General features: G+C 34.8%; 1 protein-coding gene across 7 annotated transcripts in view; it reads right to left on the bottom strand.

Annotated features, from left to right (window-relative positions):
• LOC115219652 (transcription factor 12) overlaps positions 1-21253 on the bottom strand; it is a 171008-nt gene that overhangs the window by 77609 nt on the left and 72146 nt on the right. For all 7 annotated transcript variants that reach the window (XM_036509591.1, XM_036509592.1, XM_029789826.2 and 4 more), the window contains 3 exons: positions 19248-19315; positions 11758-11872; positions 10088-10152 (listed from right to left, as the gene is read on the bottom strand). In XM_036509591.1, the coding sequence (XP_036365484.1) occupies positions 10088-10152; positions 11758-11872; positions 19248-19315 (248 nt within the window). The remainder of the gene's footprint in view (positions 1-10087; positions 10153-11757; positions 11873-19247; positions 19316-21253) is intronic.

Below are 21253 nucleotides of genomic sequence, written 5' to 3'. Positions count from 1 at the left end.
TTACAACAGATCAAGCAATCACATAAGTGTGTTTTCATTGGCTTGTAAAGTGGTAGATACCACACACACACAACTGCATATGCACACATGCAATGATCCATCTTCTAAAATCTGGCATCCATGTTGCCATGGACTGAACAGTTTGAGAAGATCTGAAGAGTTGGGAATGCATCATGCTCCACTGTCTACTCTGGCATGGTTTCTATGAATAGATGCCCTTCCTAATGCTACTATTTTACAGAGTGTACTGGGTGCCTTTTTTCATGGCACCAGCACTATCTCGCAAAGTTAAAGGTCTAAAGTAGTCCCTATAATTGAGGGAGAATAGGTGAGAGAGAATGCAGAGATCTTAGGCAGATAGGTGGAGAGAGTAACAGTAGTAGAATAGGTATTAATAATAGCAGGGAGGGAAGGAAGGGACAAAATGGAAAGGCAATAGTGTAAGTTGTGTGGGAGGGGTCTTTATATATGCATAGAGAGAGAGAAAGAGAGAGAGAAAGACAGGCAGACAAAGAGGAGATTTTGCTTATAATTGTTTCAGCATTCTAGCATTGGTTAGATGAATATTATATTTGTTTCATATTTACAGGTTTTTCCATGCTAGCACGGGAAAGACAAATATTAAACAAACACAAACACACATTATGTGTGTGTGTGTGTGTGTGTGTGTGTGTGTGTGTACGTACATATGTATGTATGTGTTGATTCAGCAGTGCCTACATTAAGTTTGCCCCCAAAATGCCAATGATTTTATGTTCTCCAGTAAAGAAAACTGAGCTACTTCATCAGCTGTGATATGTGGAGGCCAAAAGAATTAAAATTACTTTATTTACAAAACCAGTGCGATTTGGTGGCCAAAAGAGTCTCTGGCTATATAAAGCATGTAACAATAGAACAGGATACTAACAGGAGAAATGAATGTAAAATCATGCATATATATGAGTGTTTAAACACGTTTGTGTATGTGTGTGTGTGAAGGCACATGGCTTAGTGGTTAGGGTGTTGCACTCACGACTGCGAGATCATGGGTTCAATTCCCAGACCGGGCATTGCATTGTGTTCTTGAGCAAAGCACTTCATTTCACATTGCTCTGTGAGCATTTCGACATCTGACATGTGGCACCTGTACAGGTAATGTTGATCTGATGGAGGGAATGAGCTTATGGGTACATAAACATTTGATCACTATAAACAAATCATCTGTGTGTTTGTTCTTGTTTGATAAAAAATTATCGAACCTTCATAAATCATCTAACAACAGGAGAGTCCATCATACATATATACACACACACACACAAAGAAAATGGACGTAAAATGATAGCTATATACATATCTATATTAGTACATACACATAGACATAAATATATGAATGCGTATTGTACCAAAAGTAATGCAAAAGTGGGAATAATCTTATTCTTAACAGACACAGGTCTTTCAAATTACATAGGTTGGTAGAATAGCTCTTCTTCTTCCTGTCCGTCTTCATTGCAAGAGGTGCAAGATGATGTCCAAAACTCACAGCAGGCTACAAATCATTCAAGTAGATGACATCATTGTCAAAAGCAAAAGTGTACAGATGGATGTAAAAGTTTAAAGAAGAGCAATCTAGCACTGAAGACAAATTACACAGTGGGAAACTATCCACTGTAACCACCAACACAAATTACCTGGAAGTACATACTTAAAAGTAAAATTCAGAATTAGTATTAAAAATGTTTTTTTACTCTGTCCTTTAAAAATGTTGCTTGAAATAAGTTTAAATATTGCATATAAATAATAGGCTCTTTCTATGTTGCATTTGCTCTGAAAATTTTGCAATTACTTATGACACCTAACTAAAACAAATAAAAATTATGTTGTTCCTTTGTGAAATTATCGTTAAAATTAGCTCAACAAGGAAGACTGGAAATGATGTATGATAGTGATGCTCATTTACAACTATCACATGACATCTAGACAAATGTAGAAACAAACATACACGCGTAAGTGCATACCTACACATATACAACAGGTTTTGGCTGGCCTGGGGCTATAGTAGAAGATACTCCCACATAGTTGGAAAGCAAGCTTCTTCACCACCCAGACATGCCTGTGCCTATAGGTATAAAGGTATAAACTTTCCTGGGCTGATATTAGTAGGTGGAATATAAATAATATTGGCAGCAAAATGGATAAAGTAATCAACATAGTCATGAGTGAGAGATAGGATAATTAAGATTACAATAGTCTTAGTTAATGCAGTTGAGAAATTTATCTTTGCATATACATCACAATCTGGATTGGTAGATGGACAGAAGTGAAAGACAAACTATGATACTTGTGTATGAACTGCAATGCTACAATGTAGTAAGATCTGAGGCCTTGAATATGAGGACCAGTGAAAACTGAGCCCAAGAGGAATAAGATGTAGCATGAGAGAGAGAATATTGTATAAAGAAGTGCCAATTGTTTACAGTATATGGAACCTGAGGAAGCAAAAAATCTAATCTCAGGATGTTGAGCAACATGGAAGAGATGACAAAGGACCTAGATAATTGGTGTGATATACAGAGGTTGAGAAAATCTGTCCAGCTAGGCTAGCATGGGTATGACTGAGGCTCTCAAAGCACAATGTGTATGCACTTATCTAGGTCTCTCTCTCAATGTTCCTTCCAAGTCTACAACTGCTACTTTTTCTTCTACTTCCCCCAGCCAGATAGACAGTGGGGTCCCTCTTCTGAACCACTTCCTATTAACACCATCCTTTATTTTTACCATTAACTACTACCACCCTTGTTTATATCCAATTCCCACCCTATCCTACCTTTATCTTCCTGTCACTCATCCCTCCTCCATCTCTCTTATCTACTACTTTTGTACTGCCAGTCAACACTCCCTCTTCTCTGAGATACACCTAATTGCCCCCACCCCCCGTTATACCTACCATCATCGCCACACTCATATTTACCATCCTACCATCCCTGTTTACCATTCACTACGTTCATCCCCTATACACATCTCACTACTCCCACTCCATATTTTTATCTATCTCTTACTCTCCTCCCACACTCTTGCACTTTACCAACCCTCCCTGATTCTTCTGTATACCATGCCCTCTTCTATCCACCTTCTTAGGCATATTACCATGAGACTATTTTACTTCATTGCCACTGTATTTACATCTCTTTGAGTACCACTCCAGCCATCTTCTCTGACCATGACAGTAGGGATCTTAAAAGCTTTGCATTACGGAGAACTGGCCTCTGGCAACAAACCACTCACATCTTACTTATATTCAATAGGTAAATATAATGGATCTCCAATTTGGTTTTTGCGCCTATCCTCATATATGATCATAAAATGTTGGGCAATGAACAAAATGCATCATCACAAATACAAGCAGCTGAAACAGGGTTCTATCGAATGATTTCTAGGGTAACACTACTTGACAGGATTGTGTAATTCAGAGATTGAAAAGTCCCTCTAGTTTGAGCTGCTACTTCTTCACATTGAGAGGTCACAGCTCCAGTATTACAAACACGTGATTAGAATGTTACAGGAAAGGATTGCAAGACAGATTCTTCGAGCAAACCAACCGGCAGGAGACCTAAAGACAGACTGAGAATGAAACAGCTGGATAATATTCAGTTGGTCATACTTGAAAATCCAACTGGAAAGTCTAACGATGGTTGCTTCTGAAAGGACCCTATGAAGGAGGTGGCCAAGGGCTCTACTCAAACGACACATCCAGGAATAGTGGGGGAAGAAGATGGATGGATAGCTCCATCTAAAGATACTTTTTGAAGAAGAATATCCATTATATAACAGTCAATACAAATCAACACAGTTTAATACAGCGGCTGTTGTTTCAATCATTTGACTGCAATTATGCTGGGGTACTGCATTAAAGAGTTTTAGTCAATTAAATTGTACCAGGTACATGTTTTTTTAAAGTCTGGTATTTCTTTTAACTTTTTTTTTCGGCTGAACAACTAAGCTACAGGACACAAACACATAAATGCACACACACACATGATGTGACTCCACAGTTTCTGTCTACAAATTCCATTCACAAGGCATTGGTCAGCCCAAAGCTATAGTCGAAGATACTTGCTGAAGGTGCCATAAAATGAAATCAAATCTAAAACCATGTGGAACTTCTTCACTATGCAGCCACATAGTTTGGTCAGATAGTTTGTCCTTAGGGATGCTTTTGATAACAACTTGATACAATTCATACCGATGATCTGACCATGTGGGCAATAAAATTATCAAACATCACTTAGATTGTATATGTTCTGTAAGCTTTTTAAAAGAAGCTCTCACACTATTAAAATTATGAATAAATGATGTAGGCTTTTGAGAGAAGAATATATATATATATCATGACAGATCACTAGCCACTACACATTCTTTATTTTCTCTCCTTGTTTCTTTGTGTAATACAGTGTAGGCTAGAAACATTAAAGACTTTTTCACTTCCCGAGCATTATACTAATACATCTGTTTGTTGTCTACACCACCTGTCTTCGTCTTTTGTTTTTTTGTGAATTCTCCCTATATATATATATAGATATAGCTATATATAAACTAAGACTTGTTAAATTTGATTACCCTGCAAAAAAAAAAGTTTTAATGGATAGCTTCAATCATTATTCTAAATTTAGAAATATTCTTTCTGTTTATCAAGCAAAAATCAATATTAATTTAATGCATTAACTAAATTTCATATATTTTGATCTACAAAAAAAAAAAAAAAGCTACTCTTTCTTTTATTTCTTTTTATTTGCACAGCTTTTAAAATATATTTCACATATTATTCAATTTTTGCTCAAAGCTCACATCAAAGATAGTGAATAGTAACAGTAATTTTAATCTAATACTAATTGAGGTAGTCACCAATTTCTCTTCACAATCAATATGGAGAGATATATACAAATTGTTACATGTAAAACCTACATAACAAAGGCACTATATTCATGTAATTAGTCATGTTATACTAAACAGTCATAGCCACAGTACTTGTAGAGTTACGCAGCTCCGGTAGATGTTGAAATAGTTACTTTAACAAATGTTCCATGTGTGTTAAAAGTAAAACAAATTAGATTATTAAGAAAAGAAAGAAAAAATTGTAAAGTTGATTTAATTAAAACTTTAGGATTTTAATATGACATAAACAGGTTGTGTTGTATTTGTATATCTTTCCATAAAGTGAACAAACTAGAGAATAGTGGCTTGACAGCTAAACTAAAGAATTAACAGCTACTTGTGACAGGCAAACTTCAAAAGGTACCAGTTCTTCAAGCAATCATCCTACAACATCACAATGCAAAAATTTATAGAACAAGTTAAAATTTATTTTGCATCCATTTTTCTACATCTGGAATACTTAAAACTGTAAAATGATACCAAATAGTTATTCATATTTTTTTCAAAGTTCAATATTACTCCCTATTCTATCATACTGCAGAAAGGAGGCTGTTTTCACAACCAGGTTGGATGAAACTAAAAGATCTGGTCGATGTGAATTTTAAAGGTAAGTTAGTAAATAAAGATATATTACAGAAGAAGTCCCCCTTCGGTCATGAATGGCCATGGGATTGCACCTAGAAAGTTACCCTCCAAAGCACAAGTCCGGGCAAGGTTGTTTATGGAAGATCAGCAGTCACCCATGCATACCAGCCTTCTCTTCTCCACACCACTTATGTTATGCAAGGGAAAGGCAATAGCTGATACAACTTGGCACCAGTGACATCACAATTCATTTCTACAGCTGAGTGAACAGGAGCAAATGAAATAAAGCATCATGCTTGAGAACACAACACACTGCCCGGTCTGAAAATTGGACTCGCTACTTCATGATTGTGAGCCTAACTCTCTAACCACTGAGCCATGCCCCTTCACACACACACACACACACACACACACATATATATATGTATGTATGATAGTTGAATGTCATTTAAGGAGAATATAAATGCTATTGCAATATAAGAAACAAAAAAAAAACTTGTAATATTGATGAGACATAACTTAAATTCATGTTTAAGGCATCAGGAGAAACAGAAATTGATGTTGGTTTGACAGCCTGCTGAAGGATTCTGTTGATTGGTCGCAAAGTGAGCACAAAAACATATGGCAACAGTTGCTAACACATTTCAGTTCTGGAGTAAGTCTGTCACTACCAGCTCCACAAGAATTTAATACTGAATGTAATAAAGATATCAGTGATAATCAATAGAAAAGTGATAAAAAGACATCCCCTATATAACAGTGTAATGCATGTGAAGTAATTGCAAATATAGGCGCAGAAGTAAATACGTAAACAGCTGTAAATATGGATGCAGAAGCTAGTGTCACTGATTTCAGCAAAACACATCAAAGCTATTTAATTGTTTAACATTTTCAGACTATAAAATATCAGCAAGTGTTGCATATGAAACTATATTTTAAAAAGATTTAACTGGACTCTACAAGTATTTTAAATGTCAGAAAAAAGGTTCCGTTATTTTTCACAATTCAAAGAAACAACCTTCAATGCATTGATACTTAAACTATTACTCAGACTTTGAAAATAAAGAAAAGAAAGAAAGAAACAAGGATAATGATGCCTTATCAGCTTTTTAATAAGTGTGAGTCTTGATTTTGGAATTACTGAAACATCAGATCATTCTAAATATAATTATCTGATTTAATACATTGTAAAAGATATTTTCAAAAATTATATAATTATATGAAATATGTGAAAAATCATGCATCAAAAGTAATGAAATATAACTATAACATTCTCAATACAGAATTCTGATTGAACAGAGTAAAGGGTAAGGGTACAGATTCCCTTTGGTCATGAATGACTGGGATGCATCTACACAGTTACCCTCCAAGGCACAAGTCTGGGCAAGGTTGTTTATGGAAGACCAGCAGTCACCCATGCATACCAGCCTCCTCTCTCCATACCATCTACGTTATACAAGGGAAAGGCTAAGGCTGATACAACTTAGCACCAGTGACATCACAATTCATTTCTACAGCTGAGTGAACTGGAGCAACGTGAAATAAAGTGTCTTCTTGATCAAGAACACAACACACAGCCTGGTCCAGGAATCGAACTTACTACCTCATGATTGCAAACCTGACGCTCTGACCCAGTGGTTTCCAAACCGTGTGCCGCAAGATGTAATTAGATGCGCCTCGAAGAAGAGTAAGATTATATTTCAAAATATGAAAAATACAAACCGAAATTCATTTGAAAGTTCATATATAAATGTCAAAGTGGCAAAAAACTAAATACTAAGTTTTAAACAAAGAATGAGAGGAGGTTATGTCATTCAATTCATTTAGGCTAATTATGGCATGACAGTGTTATTCAATTTTGAATCTGAAATTTCATTAGGATAAGAACTAAATTAGCATCAAGCTATCCTAGAAATTGACATCTTATGGACATATTCACTTCACGACTATGTTTTAGTTTATTTTGGTCATAGCCTCAGCAATTTTCATTTCAATAATACATGTGAAAAATAAATTATTGAACTAAATCTTTTAATAATATGTCCTCATGTATTGCGGCTGTATTTCAATATTTTCATTCATATAGTGGCAAGAATTTTCTTCTTTTCAATTCATTTTGAAAGACTTCTCAAAAGAGTCCAATAACATGTGACACACTGCCATTTTTCACAGCTCACTGGTCACTTGTCTTAATCTGTTTTACTGTATCTGTGCTCTTTGTGTGATACAATTCATATTAACAGACTAAATTACCCATAAAACGGAACAGTTTATGAAGAGGAAACATAACCGTGATGATTATGAATTTGAAAGTGAACATTCATCAAAAGCAACTAAGTGTAGTGATAATAATGTGAAAGCTCAAGCCAATCGTAAATATTGTAATAGCTATTTAAAGTTTGGGTTTCATTGGACTGGCAACGAGGATTGTGTGCTTCCATTGTGTGCTGTTTGTGGTGAAAAGATGTCTAAAGAAGGCATATTGTCCAGAAAGTTGAAAAGACATTTTACAACAACACACTCGATTATCTTACCCGCTTGAAAGATGGATAAAACCATGTTAGGTGATGAAGCCAAGCAAGAAATAAGCAAGATTCCACTCTTAAATAATACAATCCATAGGAAAATTATGGATTTATCTGCTGATATAGAGGAAAATGTACAGAACAAACTTCAGAACTCAGAATTTGCTCTACAGGTTGACAAATCAAAGGACATTAACAACAAAGCACAATTACTTATATTTATTCTCTTTATTGAAGGTAACCGAATCATAAGTCAGTTCCTTTGTTGTGAAGAAATGCCACTCACTACAAGAGGTCAAGATACTTTTAACATTTCATCTGCCTACCTGGAATTCATATGTTGGAATATGTACCAATGGGGCACCATCTATGATAGGCTCTATTAAAGGTTTTGTATCGCTCATACAACAGCAAAATCCTAATGTTATATGCACTCATTACTTCCTACATAGGGAGGTACTAGTTTCAAAAACAATACCAGTTGAGCTCAAGCAAGTATTAAACCAAGTTGTTGAAATGGTTAATATTTAGAAGTAGGCCATTGAAGTGTTGCTTACTTGAACAAATTTGTGTTGATATGGATTCTAACACAAGTGCTTACTTTTAAACACAAAAGTCAGATGGCTCTCAAAAGGTAAGGTGCTACATCGCATACATGAACTTCAGAAAGAATTGCATGCATTTTTTAAAGAAGAAAACATGAATGCTTCTTGGAATATCTACAATGTGAATTTTGGGTTTCCAAGCTGGAATATTTAACAGATATTTGCACAACTTAATAGCATCAACACAAGTATGCAAGGTAGAAATGAAAACATTGTCACTACAACAGATAAGCTGGTTCCATTTAAAAAGAAAGTTGTAATTTAAAAAAATAGAACTGAAGGTGGTAAATTCGAAACATTTCCCTTAACACATAAATTTGCATGAAAGAAATGACTCCTATTGTATTTGAACATTTGACAAATCTGGAAGAAAAAATAAACTTTTATTTTCCATCAATGAACACAGAAGTTCAAAATCCCTTCATAAAAATTCCATCTAATATTGGTCTAAAAATTTGTGAAGAAGAGGAATTGGCATCTTTATCTAGAGATCGCTGACTTAAAATCAAGTATACTGAGTTACCTATGGATACATTTTGGATTGCTATGATATAAGAATGCCCCGCAGTAGCAAAAATAGCTTTACTCGTTTTGATGCAGTTTTCCACATTGTATTTATGTGAGTTGGAATTGTCAACCCTCAATAACATCAAATCCCCAAAAAGAGAGGCTCCATTGCATCAAAGAAGAAATGAGGGTTTGTCTTTCTCAAAAATCTCCCAATATTGAAAACCTTTCCAAAAAACATCAAGCATGTGTTTCTCGTTGATAATTTTACTTCATACATTGAATAAGGAGTAAGTACATGCAATTTTTAATTATCTATATTATTACTTTATAGTTTATGCTATGCTAGTATGATGTATAAAACCCCTTTTGAATAACTTTTAGAATTTATGTAGAAAAAGTGTCAAGATATTTCAACTTCTTGTAAGGTGTGCCACGAATAAAAAAAATGTTTGGGAACCACTGCTCTAAACACTGAGCTAAGAATTTTTTTTTCTGTAATCCCTCATTCTCCTCACAACAGCAAAGCCATATTAGTCTTTTGTGAATCACCATCTCCAAAGCTAGTCAGAAGATTGTCCTATATCAAGACATATAACCGAAATCCTGTTAGTTGCACCAAGTCAATAGCAAAAGTAACTATATTACTTTGTAAACACCATCTACTTCGGTTGGATCGCAGGCCACCAGCTTATGACATTTTTGTACATATTTCAACAAAATATTTTCACAACAATATGCTTTTTTTTTTTTTGTATGTTTTCCAATGCATCTTTTAGATACTCGTTTTCCAACTCACTTCTTTCTTAAGCAAAAATCTTTAAAAAGGCTTTATAACTTATCATTTAAATCCTACCAGATAATGTTTAAAACTAATTGTGAATGTCAACATTCAGAGCTCCGAAAATATGAAAGTGATATATTGGTAATTAAGACAAACAGTAATTATATACTTACTGAACCACTTTTCCTTCGTTTTTGTGAATTAGGATTGGGAGGTGTGTATTTTCCTGCTCTTGCACCTGAAAAAATTATAATGGGATAATAAGACTAAAAAGAAAAAAAGAACATGATCCATCATATATTTTACAATTGAAGTTTGGACTCTAGGAGAAGTCTTTGTAATTAGCAGAGTTCCAAATTTAATTTGGAACCAACAAAATAATAAGCAATGTCAGTGAAGTGGAACTGAATTGACATATCGTATCAAAATTATTATCATCATCATCATGTCATCATTCAATGTCCGTTTTCCATGCTGGCATGGGTCAGACAGTTTGACAAGATTCAGCAAGCCACAGGGCCACATTGAGCTCCAATGTCAGCTTAATGCAGCCCTGGGGCTTGCTGAATCCTGTCAAACTGTCCAACATATGCCCAGCAAGGAAAATCAATGTTAAATGATGATGATTTTGATTTTATATCTGTATTATTGGGTTTGTTTGTTTGTTTTCACAGAATACTATATAACTGGTAGTTGATATTATATCTATCTATAAAAATACTGAACCACAATCAAGAAATGATCCAGTAGATCTTTATTCTATTACTGATCATTTTCCTCAGCTACAAAAGAGGTGGGTAGAGGATAAATCTAATGCTCAAATAAGACAGTCAGGTCATGTTCAAAACAGATATTATTGACAAAGCAGATAATGTATATTATTAGGCGAGCAAATGTGTTGTTAAGAATACATGTTATAGGCTAATTCTCAAAATTACTCAACATTTAAAATTGGTAGTAATTATATACATCATGTAAAACCTCAAGACACTATTACATCAGTCAATGTAGTGACTCCTTATTCAATTCAAATGCATTATACTATGAAAATGGATTTACCTAAAACAGGAAGAATAAATAACCCATGCCATTTTACCAATTGGCAGTGATTTATAAAAACACTGCAGTCACAGCAGTTTTCATAACACCAAGATTGAATTGACATATCTCTACTTTCCTCAGCTATGTGTCAGCCCATCATCAACATCGATATGTTTCTAATTGCAATTAACACAGTGTTTCTACCAATTCTAAAAAAAAAAACACCTGAGAGAGATGCACAAACAACATTCTGATGTGATGTAGAACCAGTTCAGATGAAGCAATGGACTGTGAAATGGTCAAGAATGTTGATGTCTTTTGATACCTGAGTAACTAGAGTGGATGGTCAGTTATTATAATGCTGCTTGGACTTCCTGAACAACAGTTCTGAAGAACTTCTTACTGTTCTGACCAATTGCAATTTGGACATTTGCACTTTTAGATCATCAGTGTTTACACGTGTTCTGTGCTGCTATGATAATGAAACCTGGTTTGTGGAATGCTGATGATTCAAACCACCTCTCTCAGAAAGGCAAAACCACGATGAGATGAATCTTACACCAGAACATACAGCCAAAGTTAAGAAATTACTTTGGTCTCTTTATAATACAAACAGATTGTCAGATAAAGAGACTATGTTGTCCCAAATTTCTAATTACATGTATTTCTTTTATAAATGATGTGAAATCCTCTTCCTCAGAAGCAGGTTCAATCTACATTGGATGTAAGAATCCAAGAGTAATGAAAACCCCATCTGAGGACTTTAAACATTCATAATCAAATATAACAGTTAAAGACTTACCACGTAAAGGTTCTTCTAATGTTCTTTTACTGTTAAAACCATAGTATGGAGAACCTGGTTTGGCTACTGGAGACAATGAATCTGGAGACATGGGCATACTATTACCCAACAAGCCCTGGATCAAGAGATAAAAATAAAACATTTTAAAATAAGAACTTAATGAAACAGCTCTCATCACATTCTGAGATAAGTTCCAAATTTCAAGAAACAGATAACATACATTACTGGGTGAGTAAGTGTTACTTAGAATAGAGGTTACTGGTTAACTCTGAAAATTGCAAGGGAACCATGTCAGTAACCAGGTCATGGTTGGGGCAACAAAAAATTTTGACACCAAATAACAAATGCAGAAGTGCAGTCAACAGTTTCTGAAGTGCTAATTGTGTTTTCCATATATACATATATATATATACACAGACACACACACACACACACACACACACATATATATAAAGGCAGCGAGATGGCAGAAGCGTTATCACACCGGGCGAAATGCTTAGTGCTATTTTGTCTGCCGTTACGTTCTGAGTTCAAATTCCACCGAGGTTGACTTTGCTTTTCCCCCTTTCGGAGTCAATTAAATAAATACCAGTCACACAGCGGGGTCGATGTAATCGACTTAATCTCTTGTTTGTCCCCTCTATGTTTTGGAGAAATGATTGGAAAGGAAAAGATATATTGGCAGAATGCTAAACTTTCAGTTTAGCATTCAGCCTTAATATTTTTTCCTTTCCTATATATATACACACCACACACACACACATACATATATATATATATACATATATATACACACACACATATACATATATACATACATACACATTTATATAAATACATATATATATATATATTTATATACATACACACACACACATATATATACATATATACACACACCACACACACACACAGAATTTGAGGAAGTAATATCCACATAAGGGATTGTTAAAAACAATCTTGATGCCAACTAGGTTTAACCATATATATTGATAGGTAGATCATCTATATATATATATGTATAAACAATCTATACATACATATACACATGCATATATATATATATTATATATATATATATATATATATATAGGTGCTTATAGATGTCAAAAGGCTCAGATGTTCAATATTACATTTAGTGGCTAAATAATTTCTCCAATAAGTTCTAGAAAGAACATGAACTACTACTTAGTTATAAAAACAATGTTTTCAACATGACTAAATTCAGCAGCAGGTGTGAGCTTTCAATTACTGGTTCTTAACTACATCTTAACATTGGTCAGAAACAAATGATTTAAAGAGTTTCTGGAGGCCATAGGTTAGCACCCATGAGATAGATAAAGTGAATAGTCATAAAATTAAGAATAAAATATGTTTTAAGTGTTATTCCTTTTATTTAGTATACTAGTCAAAATTACTCAAAAGATTTCCCAAAGTATCATGATGGCTATAATTACAAGACTAATTACTACGATATCATCTGAAAAACTATATTTTGTTTTAATAATGTTAGCTTCATGCACACATTCGTTGCAAAGAAAACAAAATGATAAAAGTCAATAACTAAAAGATTGGAAATATTTTGGGTGGGGTTTCTGGATACTTGCTTAAAAATAATTTTGTTTTTGTATTGAGTTCCTAACTGTTTAGCATTTAAGCCAAGCATACCTGTCTTCTCATATGTACCATATAGAGTTATTCTAAAACTAAACAATCACATCATCAAAATCCTGAAGCTACATGATAATAGTTAATTCAAAACAGCGTAAATAAATAAGCTTTACATTTGATGGAGAAGTCTGAATATTAAAGAGTTAAAAAAATATTCTAAAATTCAGCATAATGTAAAAAAAAATAATAACTTTCACTATAAAAGGATCAAGTTTTTAATTAACAGAGTTAAAGTGAAACTATAAAAAAAACTGTATTGAATCTTATGACAGATTAGTCATTGTGGAGTTAAATGGTGTTATATGTCACACCAGGAATTTATCCACTAGCATAAGGTGATTGTTACTATATGCTAAGTCTGACAGTTTATAATATAAATTTCTTGCCTGGCAAGTGATCTGATCTGAGACTGTTAAAACTAAAACAATTACAGCATGAAATATATATTAGCCATTCAAAAACATACAAAAACTGTTAATTTCACCTCAACATTATTTTGGTGTCAAAATGGTTTTTTTTTTTAATGGCTAATGTGTCTTCCATGCTGTTATTATATAAATTTTGGTTCTAAAAGGAAACTTGTTTTATGATATACTCTCCAATAATTGTCAAAGACTGTAGCAGGAAAATAAAAGAAAATTGCATTAAATGAATGTGCAGAAATATATAGTCAAGATAAGTGTGTTTGTTAACTTTATTTACAAGTATTGACTCACTTGAATGAACGATTGAACAAACAAACATCAGAATCCGAGGAAATAACAGAGGTCTGAATGTGCAAATATGAACAGAGTAAGTTTGTACATGTTATGTCAATTCTGATTTTCAGAAGGGCCTTGCTTTGGAAGGAAAATGAAATGCTTTCTGCTAGTGCTGAATAAAGCACTAATGGAAAGGATTTGAGCAAGAAGGTAGGAGAGAGAAGAGAGCACAAGATAACCAGGCTAGAAACAGATGTTAGTAGAAGGTCAGCAGTAAAGTCTGAGTGAGGCCTGTAGATGAGGACAGAAAGTACTGGAAGAGTATTTTTCATCACAGACAAGTGAATTTTGAAAGAGGGACCTTGCAAGTCTACCAGATAGCTGGAACATTGTAGAAAATGAAGGAGAGTTATATTTTAGATTAAAAAAGAACCTTATCTTAATTTTGAAAAATAAAAAGTATAAAAAAAACACATTTATGGGATGACCCAATATTCAATTTTGGTTTCTTGTAAAGTCTTTTCAATTAATAAAATGTGTCGCCTAGATGCTTTTACTTCCAAAAATATGAAACAACTGTTGACCAACCAAGTTTAGATGGTTTGGTTTCCGTCTCATTACATATTTAAAAATCTTGGCATGGCTGTATGGTAAGAAGCTTGCTTACCGACCACATGGTCCAACATCAGTCCCACTGCATGACACCTCAGGTAAATGTCTTCTACTATAGCCTCAAGCCGACCAAAGTTTTGTGAGTGGATTTCGTAGACAGAAACTGAAAGGGGTCCATTGAATGTGTGTGTGTGAGCATGCATGTCTTTGTATCTGTGTTTGTCACCCCCATCACTGTATGACAACTTACATCCCCATAACTTAGCGGTTTGTTAGAGACCAATAGAATAAGTACTAGGCTTTAAAAAATTAAGTCCTAGGGTCGATTTGTTTGACTAAAACCCTTTGAGGTGGTACTCCAGCACAGCCACAGTTAAATGACTGAAACTAGTAAAAGAAGAGTATAGATTAGATAGTGTCTAATCATAAAACAAGTGTCCTACATTATGAAAATATTCATATGAAATTTTAGTGTATAGCCATTGCCATAAAGATATTTTTAAGTTGTATTTGAGGCTTTTACCAAATAAAAAAAATATATAAAAGAAATACATGTATTTCATAATTTTTGTTCATAGTTTTTGTTAATGAGGGCCTATAACCAGATCATTTCATAATAGTTTGCCAATGTTTTCTACTACAGACCCGGATGAGTGGATTTGGTAGATTGAAACTGATATATATATATATATCATCATCGTTTAACGTCCACCTTTCAGGCTAGCAGCATGGGTTTGATGGTTTGATCAGAGCTGGCAAGCTGGGGGAGCTGCATCAGGCTCCAGTCTGATTTGGTATGGTTTCTCTGGCTGGATGCCCTTCCTAACATCAACCACTTCACAGAGTGTGCTGGGTGCTTTTACGTCACGCCGCATGGGCAATATTATGCAGAATTGCCATGAGTACTTTACACCATGAAAAGGACCAGTCTTAACGCTTCTTCTATGGCATACAGGTCTTCTTGAGTAGAGCAAGGCACCAGGCATCTCAGTCAATTTGTCATCTCGCCTGAAGAGTTCAGTGTCCTGGGGTCATTCTTCAGTACTTAGTCCCAGAACAACCTCAGGACACTTCTATATATAAAGAAGAGGTTATAATACAAGCTATGTCCTCATGAAGCACATCTGCATGTTGTAATGATCAAATGTATGTATAAAGATGTTTTATTTGAAATGAGCATACATACTAGTAGAAAATTCTGGAGAATTGTATTTCAAGAGTATGTTTGTATTAAAACTAAGACTTGGAAAATTTGGTATATTTTAATATACCAAATTTTCCAGTCTTTGTTTTAATACAAACATACTCTTCGAATACAATTCTCCAGATCTTTCTCTGTCAATCTGACTCTGTGAATGTATGTGTGCACACACTTATATCTCCTTGTCTTGACATTGTATGACAGTTGTAAAAGGATTGTCACTATCATACAAGAAGTGTCATTCATTTCCAATGTTCTTTGATAACACGTCTAGCCATGGGGAAATATCACTTGGAAACAGGTAAGGGTTGGTGAAAAGAAGGGCATCCAACTGTAGAAAATCTGCCACAGTAAATTCCACCTGACTCATGCAAGTATGCAAAATTGAATGTTTAAATGATGACTATGATTAGCATAAATATTGAAGTTATCTATAATACTTTGGCAGGGTTATATAATCTGGTCTACCTATTGTACTTCAGGCTCCATCTAGTGATACAGTTTTTCTAAGTAAAAGGGGTTGGTTGTAGCACTAGATTATTTGAATTACAAACTGGATAGACATAAGAGTGACTGTGTGGTAAGAAGCTTGCTTCCCAACCACATGGCTCCAGGTTCAGCCCCACTGTGTTGCACTTTGGGCAAATGTCTTCTATAGTGTCAGGCTGACCAAAGCCTTGTGAGTGGATTTGGTAAACAGACACTGAAAGCAACCTGGTGTGTGTGTGTGTATATATATATATATATGTGTATGTATTAATTTATGTGTGTGTATGTGTGTCCCCCCACCATCACTTGACAACCAATGTTGGTGTGTTTACGTTCCTGTAATCATAGCAGTTCGGCAAAAGAGACTGATAGAATAAGTACTAGGCTTACAAAGAATAAGTCCTGGGGTCAATTTGTTCGACTAAAGGTGGTGTCCCAGCATGACTGCAGTCAAAGACTGAAGCAAGTAAAAGAATAAAACAATATATATATTGATGATCTGACTACTTCACTTGCTGTAAGGAGCTTGTCTCCCTTGTCAGTAAACAGATAAAAGCTTGCCCATGGGTAAGAGCTGTTTTGACTCTTATTTCTAGCAATGCTGGAGCTGACTTGCACCCTTAGTCACTTTAGTGACAATTGTACTTGTGCCTTTTGATATATATATATATATATATAAACATATATATAAACATTGTCAGATAAAAAGATAAAATTCATGCAATTATTTCATGAAAAGTTTTTAGAAACCATTTCAGCTAGTTGTTCAGCTCTCATCCAACAGTCCTGTAATCAAAGGTGGTGTTCCGACTATAAAAATCTCAAAGGTTTATTTACTTTTTTTATTTATTCAGCCAGATACATATTTTTTCTTCTTTTGTGACATAAAGATAATTTGGTTGCTATTTTAAGCAGGTCTAGTAAGTGCATAGATTCTTCCTCGTTATCTCATTAGTTCACCAAGTAAATTCTTGTTGCGATTAATAACACTAGCGCTGTCTCCTGATACTTGAACTCTTTAACATTCAGATTCCTCTGGCAAATATATTGCTTACTCATTCACATTGTTTTGAATTAATAAAGTATTATCGCGTAGCTTCAATATTTTGATGTTCTAATTGTTTATTTTTACGACATTGTAGCATAGGTGTAAGGGGCCAAATACGGCCAGTTTAAATGCTAAACGGTGAAGCAAGATTTATTGCTCTTAACTTTTATTTATCATGTTCCACACTTTAATGTATTTGTTTACCTTAGAAACATGGTTCTCTTCAGAAAGATTTCTTTCTTTATTTTTATTTAAAACAAAACCTTCCCAACTCATCTAGCTTTAACTCAGAAGGAAGGACTTGTTGGAAATCAATAATAGACACTAGACACACGATACACTTAATAAGGAAAAAAAAACCAAGAGAAGTTTTGACAATGTTCTGCAACATACAGATCTGAGGAATGACATATTCTAGAGAACATGCAATATTTGTTTCAAATTTTGGCACAAGGCCAGCAATGCTCAAGGATGAAAGGTGAAGTGGACCACAGTAGCATTTGAACTCAGAATGAAGGGACAGACGAAATGGCACAAAGCATTTTACCTGGTGTGCTAACGATTCTGCCAATCTACCACCTTACACAGCATGCAATATTAGTATGAATCAGAATATTGGTGAGAAGTGTGTGCATAATGTGCAGCACACTGATGCTGAGAAGGAAGAGTCATGGAAATGTTACGATAAGAGATTGCGGATGGGACAGAATGCATTCTATGCAGATGCTTTGTATTTTTGTTGTAATAGCAATAAAGACTGAAATACAAGAATTAGGAGAGGACAATCATGTCTGGCAAATTAATCTGTATTTGGCCCACCACCATCATCATCATCGTTTAACACCTGCTTTCATGCGGGCATAGGTTGGACGCTTTGACAGAAGCTGACCAGGCAGAAGACCATGCCAGGCTTCTGTCAGTTTTGGCATGATTTTTATGGCTGTATGCCCTTTCTAACACCAACCACCTCACAGAGTGTACTAAGTGCCTTTTATGTGGCACTAGTTACAGGTGAGGTCAGTTTTGGCAAGGTTTTCACAGCTGGATGCTCTTCCAGATGCTAACAACTTCAGTGTGGACTGGATGCTTTTTATGTGGCACCAGCACTAGCAGGGTTGCTGAGTAAAGTGCAAGACAAGGAAATTCTGAGAGGGGAGGGGGCATTAAGAAATATCTCATGATTTTCAATTTATCCCATATTATGTGTTTCCAATATTTAATATACCCAGGAATTATTTTTTGTGGCACTTTTCTTCTGAGATGCCTATTTTACTATATTGAGATATACCAAAGAAATCACTGGTTCACCAATCTGGCCATATCCACCAGCAGGTGTTCTGGATGGGTTATCTCACCAGTAGGGGAAGACCTACAAATGTCATTCATAAGCATTGCCCACTTTGTCTTTGGACTAAATTATTAAAAGATAGATAACCAGGGACACAAACCTCATTGTCTCAGTAATTCTCCTAGTTACTAACCAGGACTGAAAATAAACCCAAATTCAATGCGAATCAGTAGGAAATGGATCAAAGAAGTGAGACTGGTCAATAGAAGAGAAATGCTAAGTAAACTGAAGAACTGCAACAGTCACAAGATAAGATTTTACAACTACTAAGTGTTGTGTCACCTAGTTATATTTATATATATATATATATATATATATATATAGCTCTTCAAAGATTTTTCACAACCTGCAAAACTGGACTTGTGATTCTCAGTTAATGGATATATTATAGTGAAATGGAGAAGAAAAAACGCTTCTTACCTGAGATGGTACTGAGTTATCCCTTGATGAGTATCCTGAGCGATTATAGGGAATATCGTTATTTTTGCCTGACAAAAACAAAATTTGAATGTTAACACAGGATTGAAAAATAAGAAAATAAAAATAAAATAAAATAAGAGAGCATGCTTTATGTATATATAAAGTCATTACTGTGACATCACAGGCTATTTGAGTAAAATACAGTGGTGTTGTGCTTCAGGTTCAGTCCCACTGCAGGAAACCATGGGCATATGTCTTCTACTATTGCATGAGCAGGCAAATGCCTTGTCAGCGAACTAAGTAGACCGAAACTGCATGGAAGCCTATTGTACACACATACACGTACACACACACACACGTTCATGCACGTCTTTGTCTTAGTTCCCTACCACCACCACTTGTTTAAGTCTCTGTAACATAGCAGTTTGGCAAAAGAGACCAACAGATTAACTACCAGACTTTAAAAATACCAGTGTCAATTTGTTTGACTAAATGCTTCAAGGCAGCCAGCATGGCCACAGTCCAATAACTAACGACAAGCAGAAAATAAAAGCTATACCCATGTCACGATCATTGCCATAAATGCAGTAAGCCATTGATTTACCCATTGAAAACGAGTAAGCAACAATGGTTTTGCTTATCAATTGCAAATATAAAAGGAGATACATAAAAATAACAAACACTGTCTCTACAATTAATACAAAAATTTACTATCATTGTATTGTAAGCTTAAGAAAGGCAATTAACTATGTTTTGCTAGTTTGCTGAACAAAGAGACCAATAGAATAAGTACTAGGCTTAAGAAATAAGTCCTGCGGGGTCAATTTGTTCAACTAAAAACCCCTCAGGCACTCCAGCATGGCCACAGTCAAGAAACAAGCAAAAGAAAAAATATGTATAAATATGTGTATATGTATATATATATATACACACACACACACACATATATGAATGTATATATAACACACACAAAAGCAAGCTTCACCCCACTACCTCAGCTGACTAATCAGTAGTATGAAAGATAAATCCAGTTACAAAATAAATAAGTAAATGAATAAAAGGAAAAAGACCTTCCCACTCATGCAAGCATTAATAATATAAGAAAAAAGTATGTTCAAGCATATGATAAGAACACACACACACACACACAAATATATATATATATATATAGAATAAGCCTAATTTGTGACATAGACCAGTTCAGTCTCCTATGCTAGTGCAGTCTCCAACCAATTAACTAGTAACACTTTGTTTTACACAACAACATTTGCCAAAGGTTAGGTAGCTTTTGTTTGGCGTGAGATAAGTACCTTTGTTTCTTTTCACTAATTCCTGTTATAAATATATATATATCTTTTTATATCTGCCTACTTCTTTTCATTTCTTCCTAATAATAATTATGATATATATACAAGCAGAAATACTGCCTGCAAGCAGTTTTCCACTGCTCATTATGATAAGGATGGATATGCATGTGTTTGTGTGTGCATGTGCATGCATATGTATGGAGAGAGAGACAAAGAGAAAGAGATACATACATAAATATATATACATATATATGTATACTTATGTGCGTGCACAGGCACACACACACAGACACACACACACAGACACACACAAAATCTGCAGCCAAGGCTAGACTTCACAGTCTGTTCAGAAGTTGCTCTTTCTTGTCCTACAAAGACACTCTCCATAGTCTGCAAGACTGATGGATGCGACACATACACCATTCAAATCTGCTTTCAATTCTGGCAACAACTGTGTGGTTTTATGGGCAGTCCAACAATTTAGAGGACCACACAGTGCATCAATGTCATTTTGGATTTGTAGGTACGTGGTACTTCATTATGCAAACATAATGCATAATGAAGTACCACGTACCTACAAATCTTTGATGCTTACATACCAGCCCCAGGAATATGTCAAATATGTAAATTGGTATATCTAATAACTTAACACCACTGTATGCAGTGGCTATAGAAGCAGTGTGTTTGGAGGCAAGAGTG

Source organism: Octopus sinensis, linkage group LG15, assembly GCF_006345805.1.
Source record: "Octopus sinensis linkage group LG15, ASM634580v1, whole genome shotgun sequence".
NCBI lineage: Eukaryota > Metazoa > Mollusca > Cephalopoda > Octopoda > Octopodidae > Octopus > Octopus sinensis.
The sequence above is the reverse complement of the archived record's forward strand: the minus strand, read 5'-3'. Positions and strand labels throughout refer to the sequence as shown.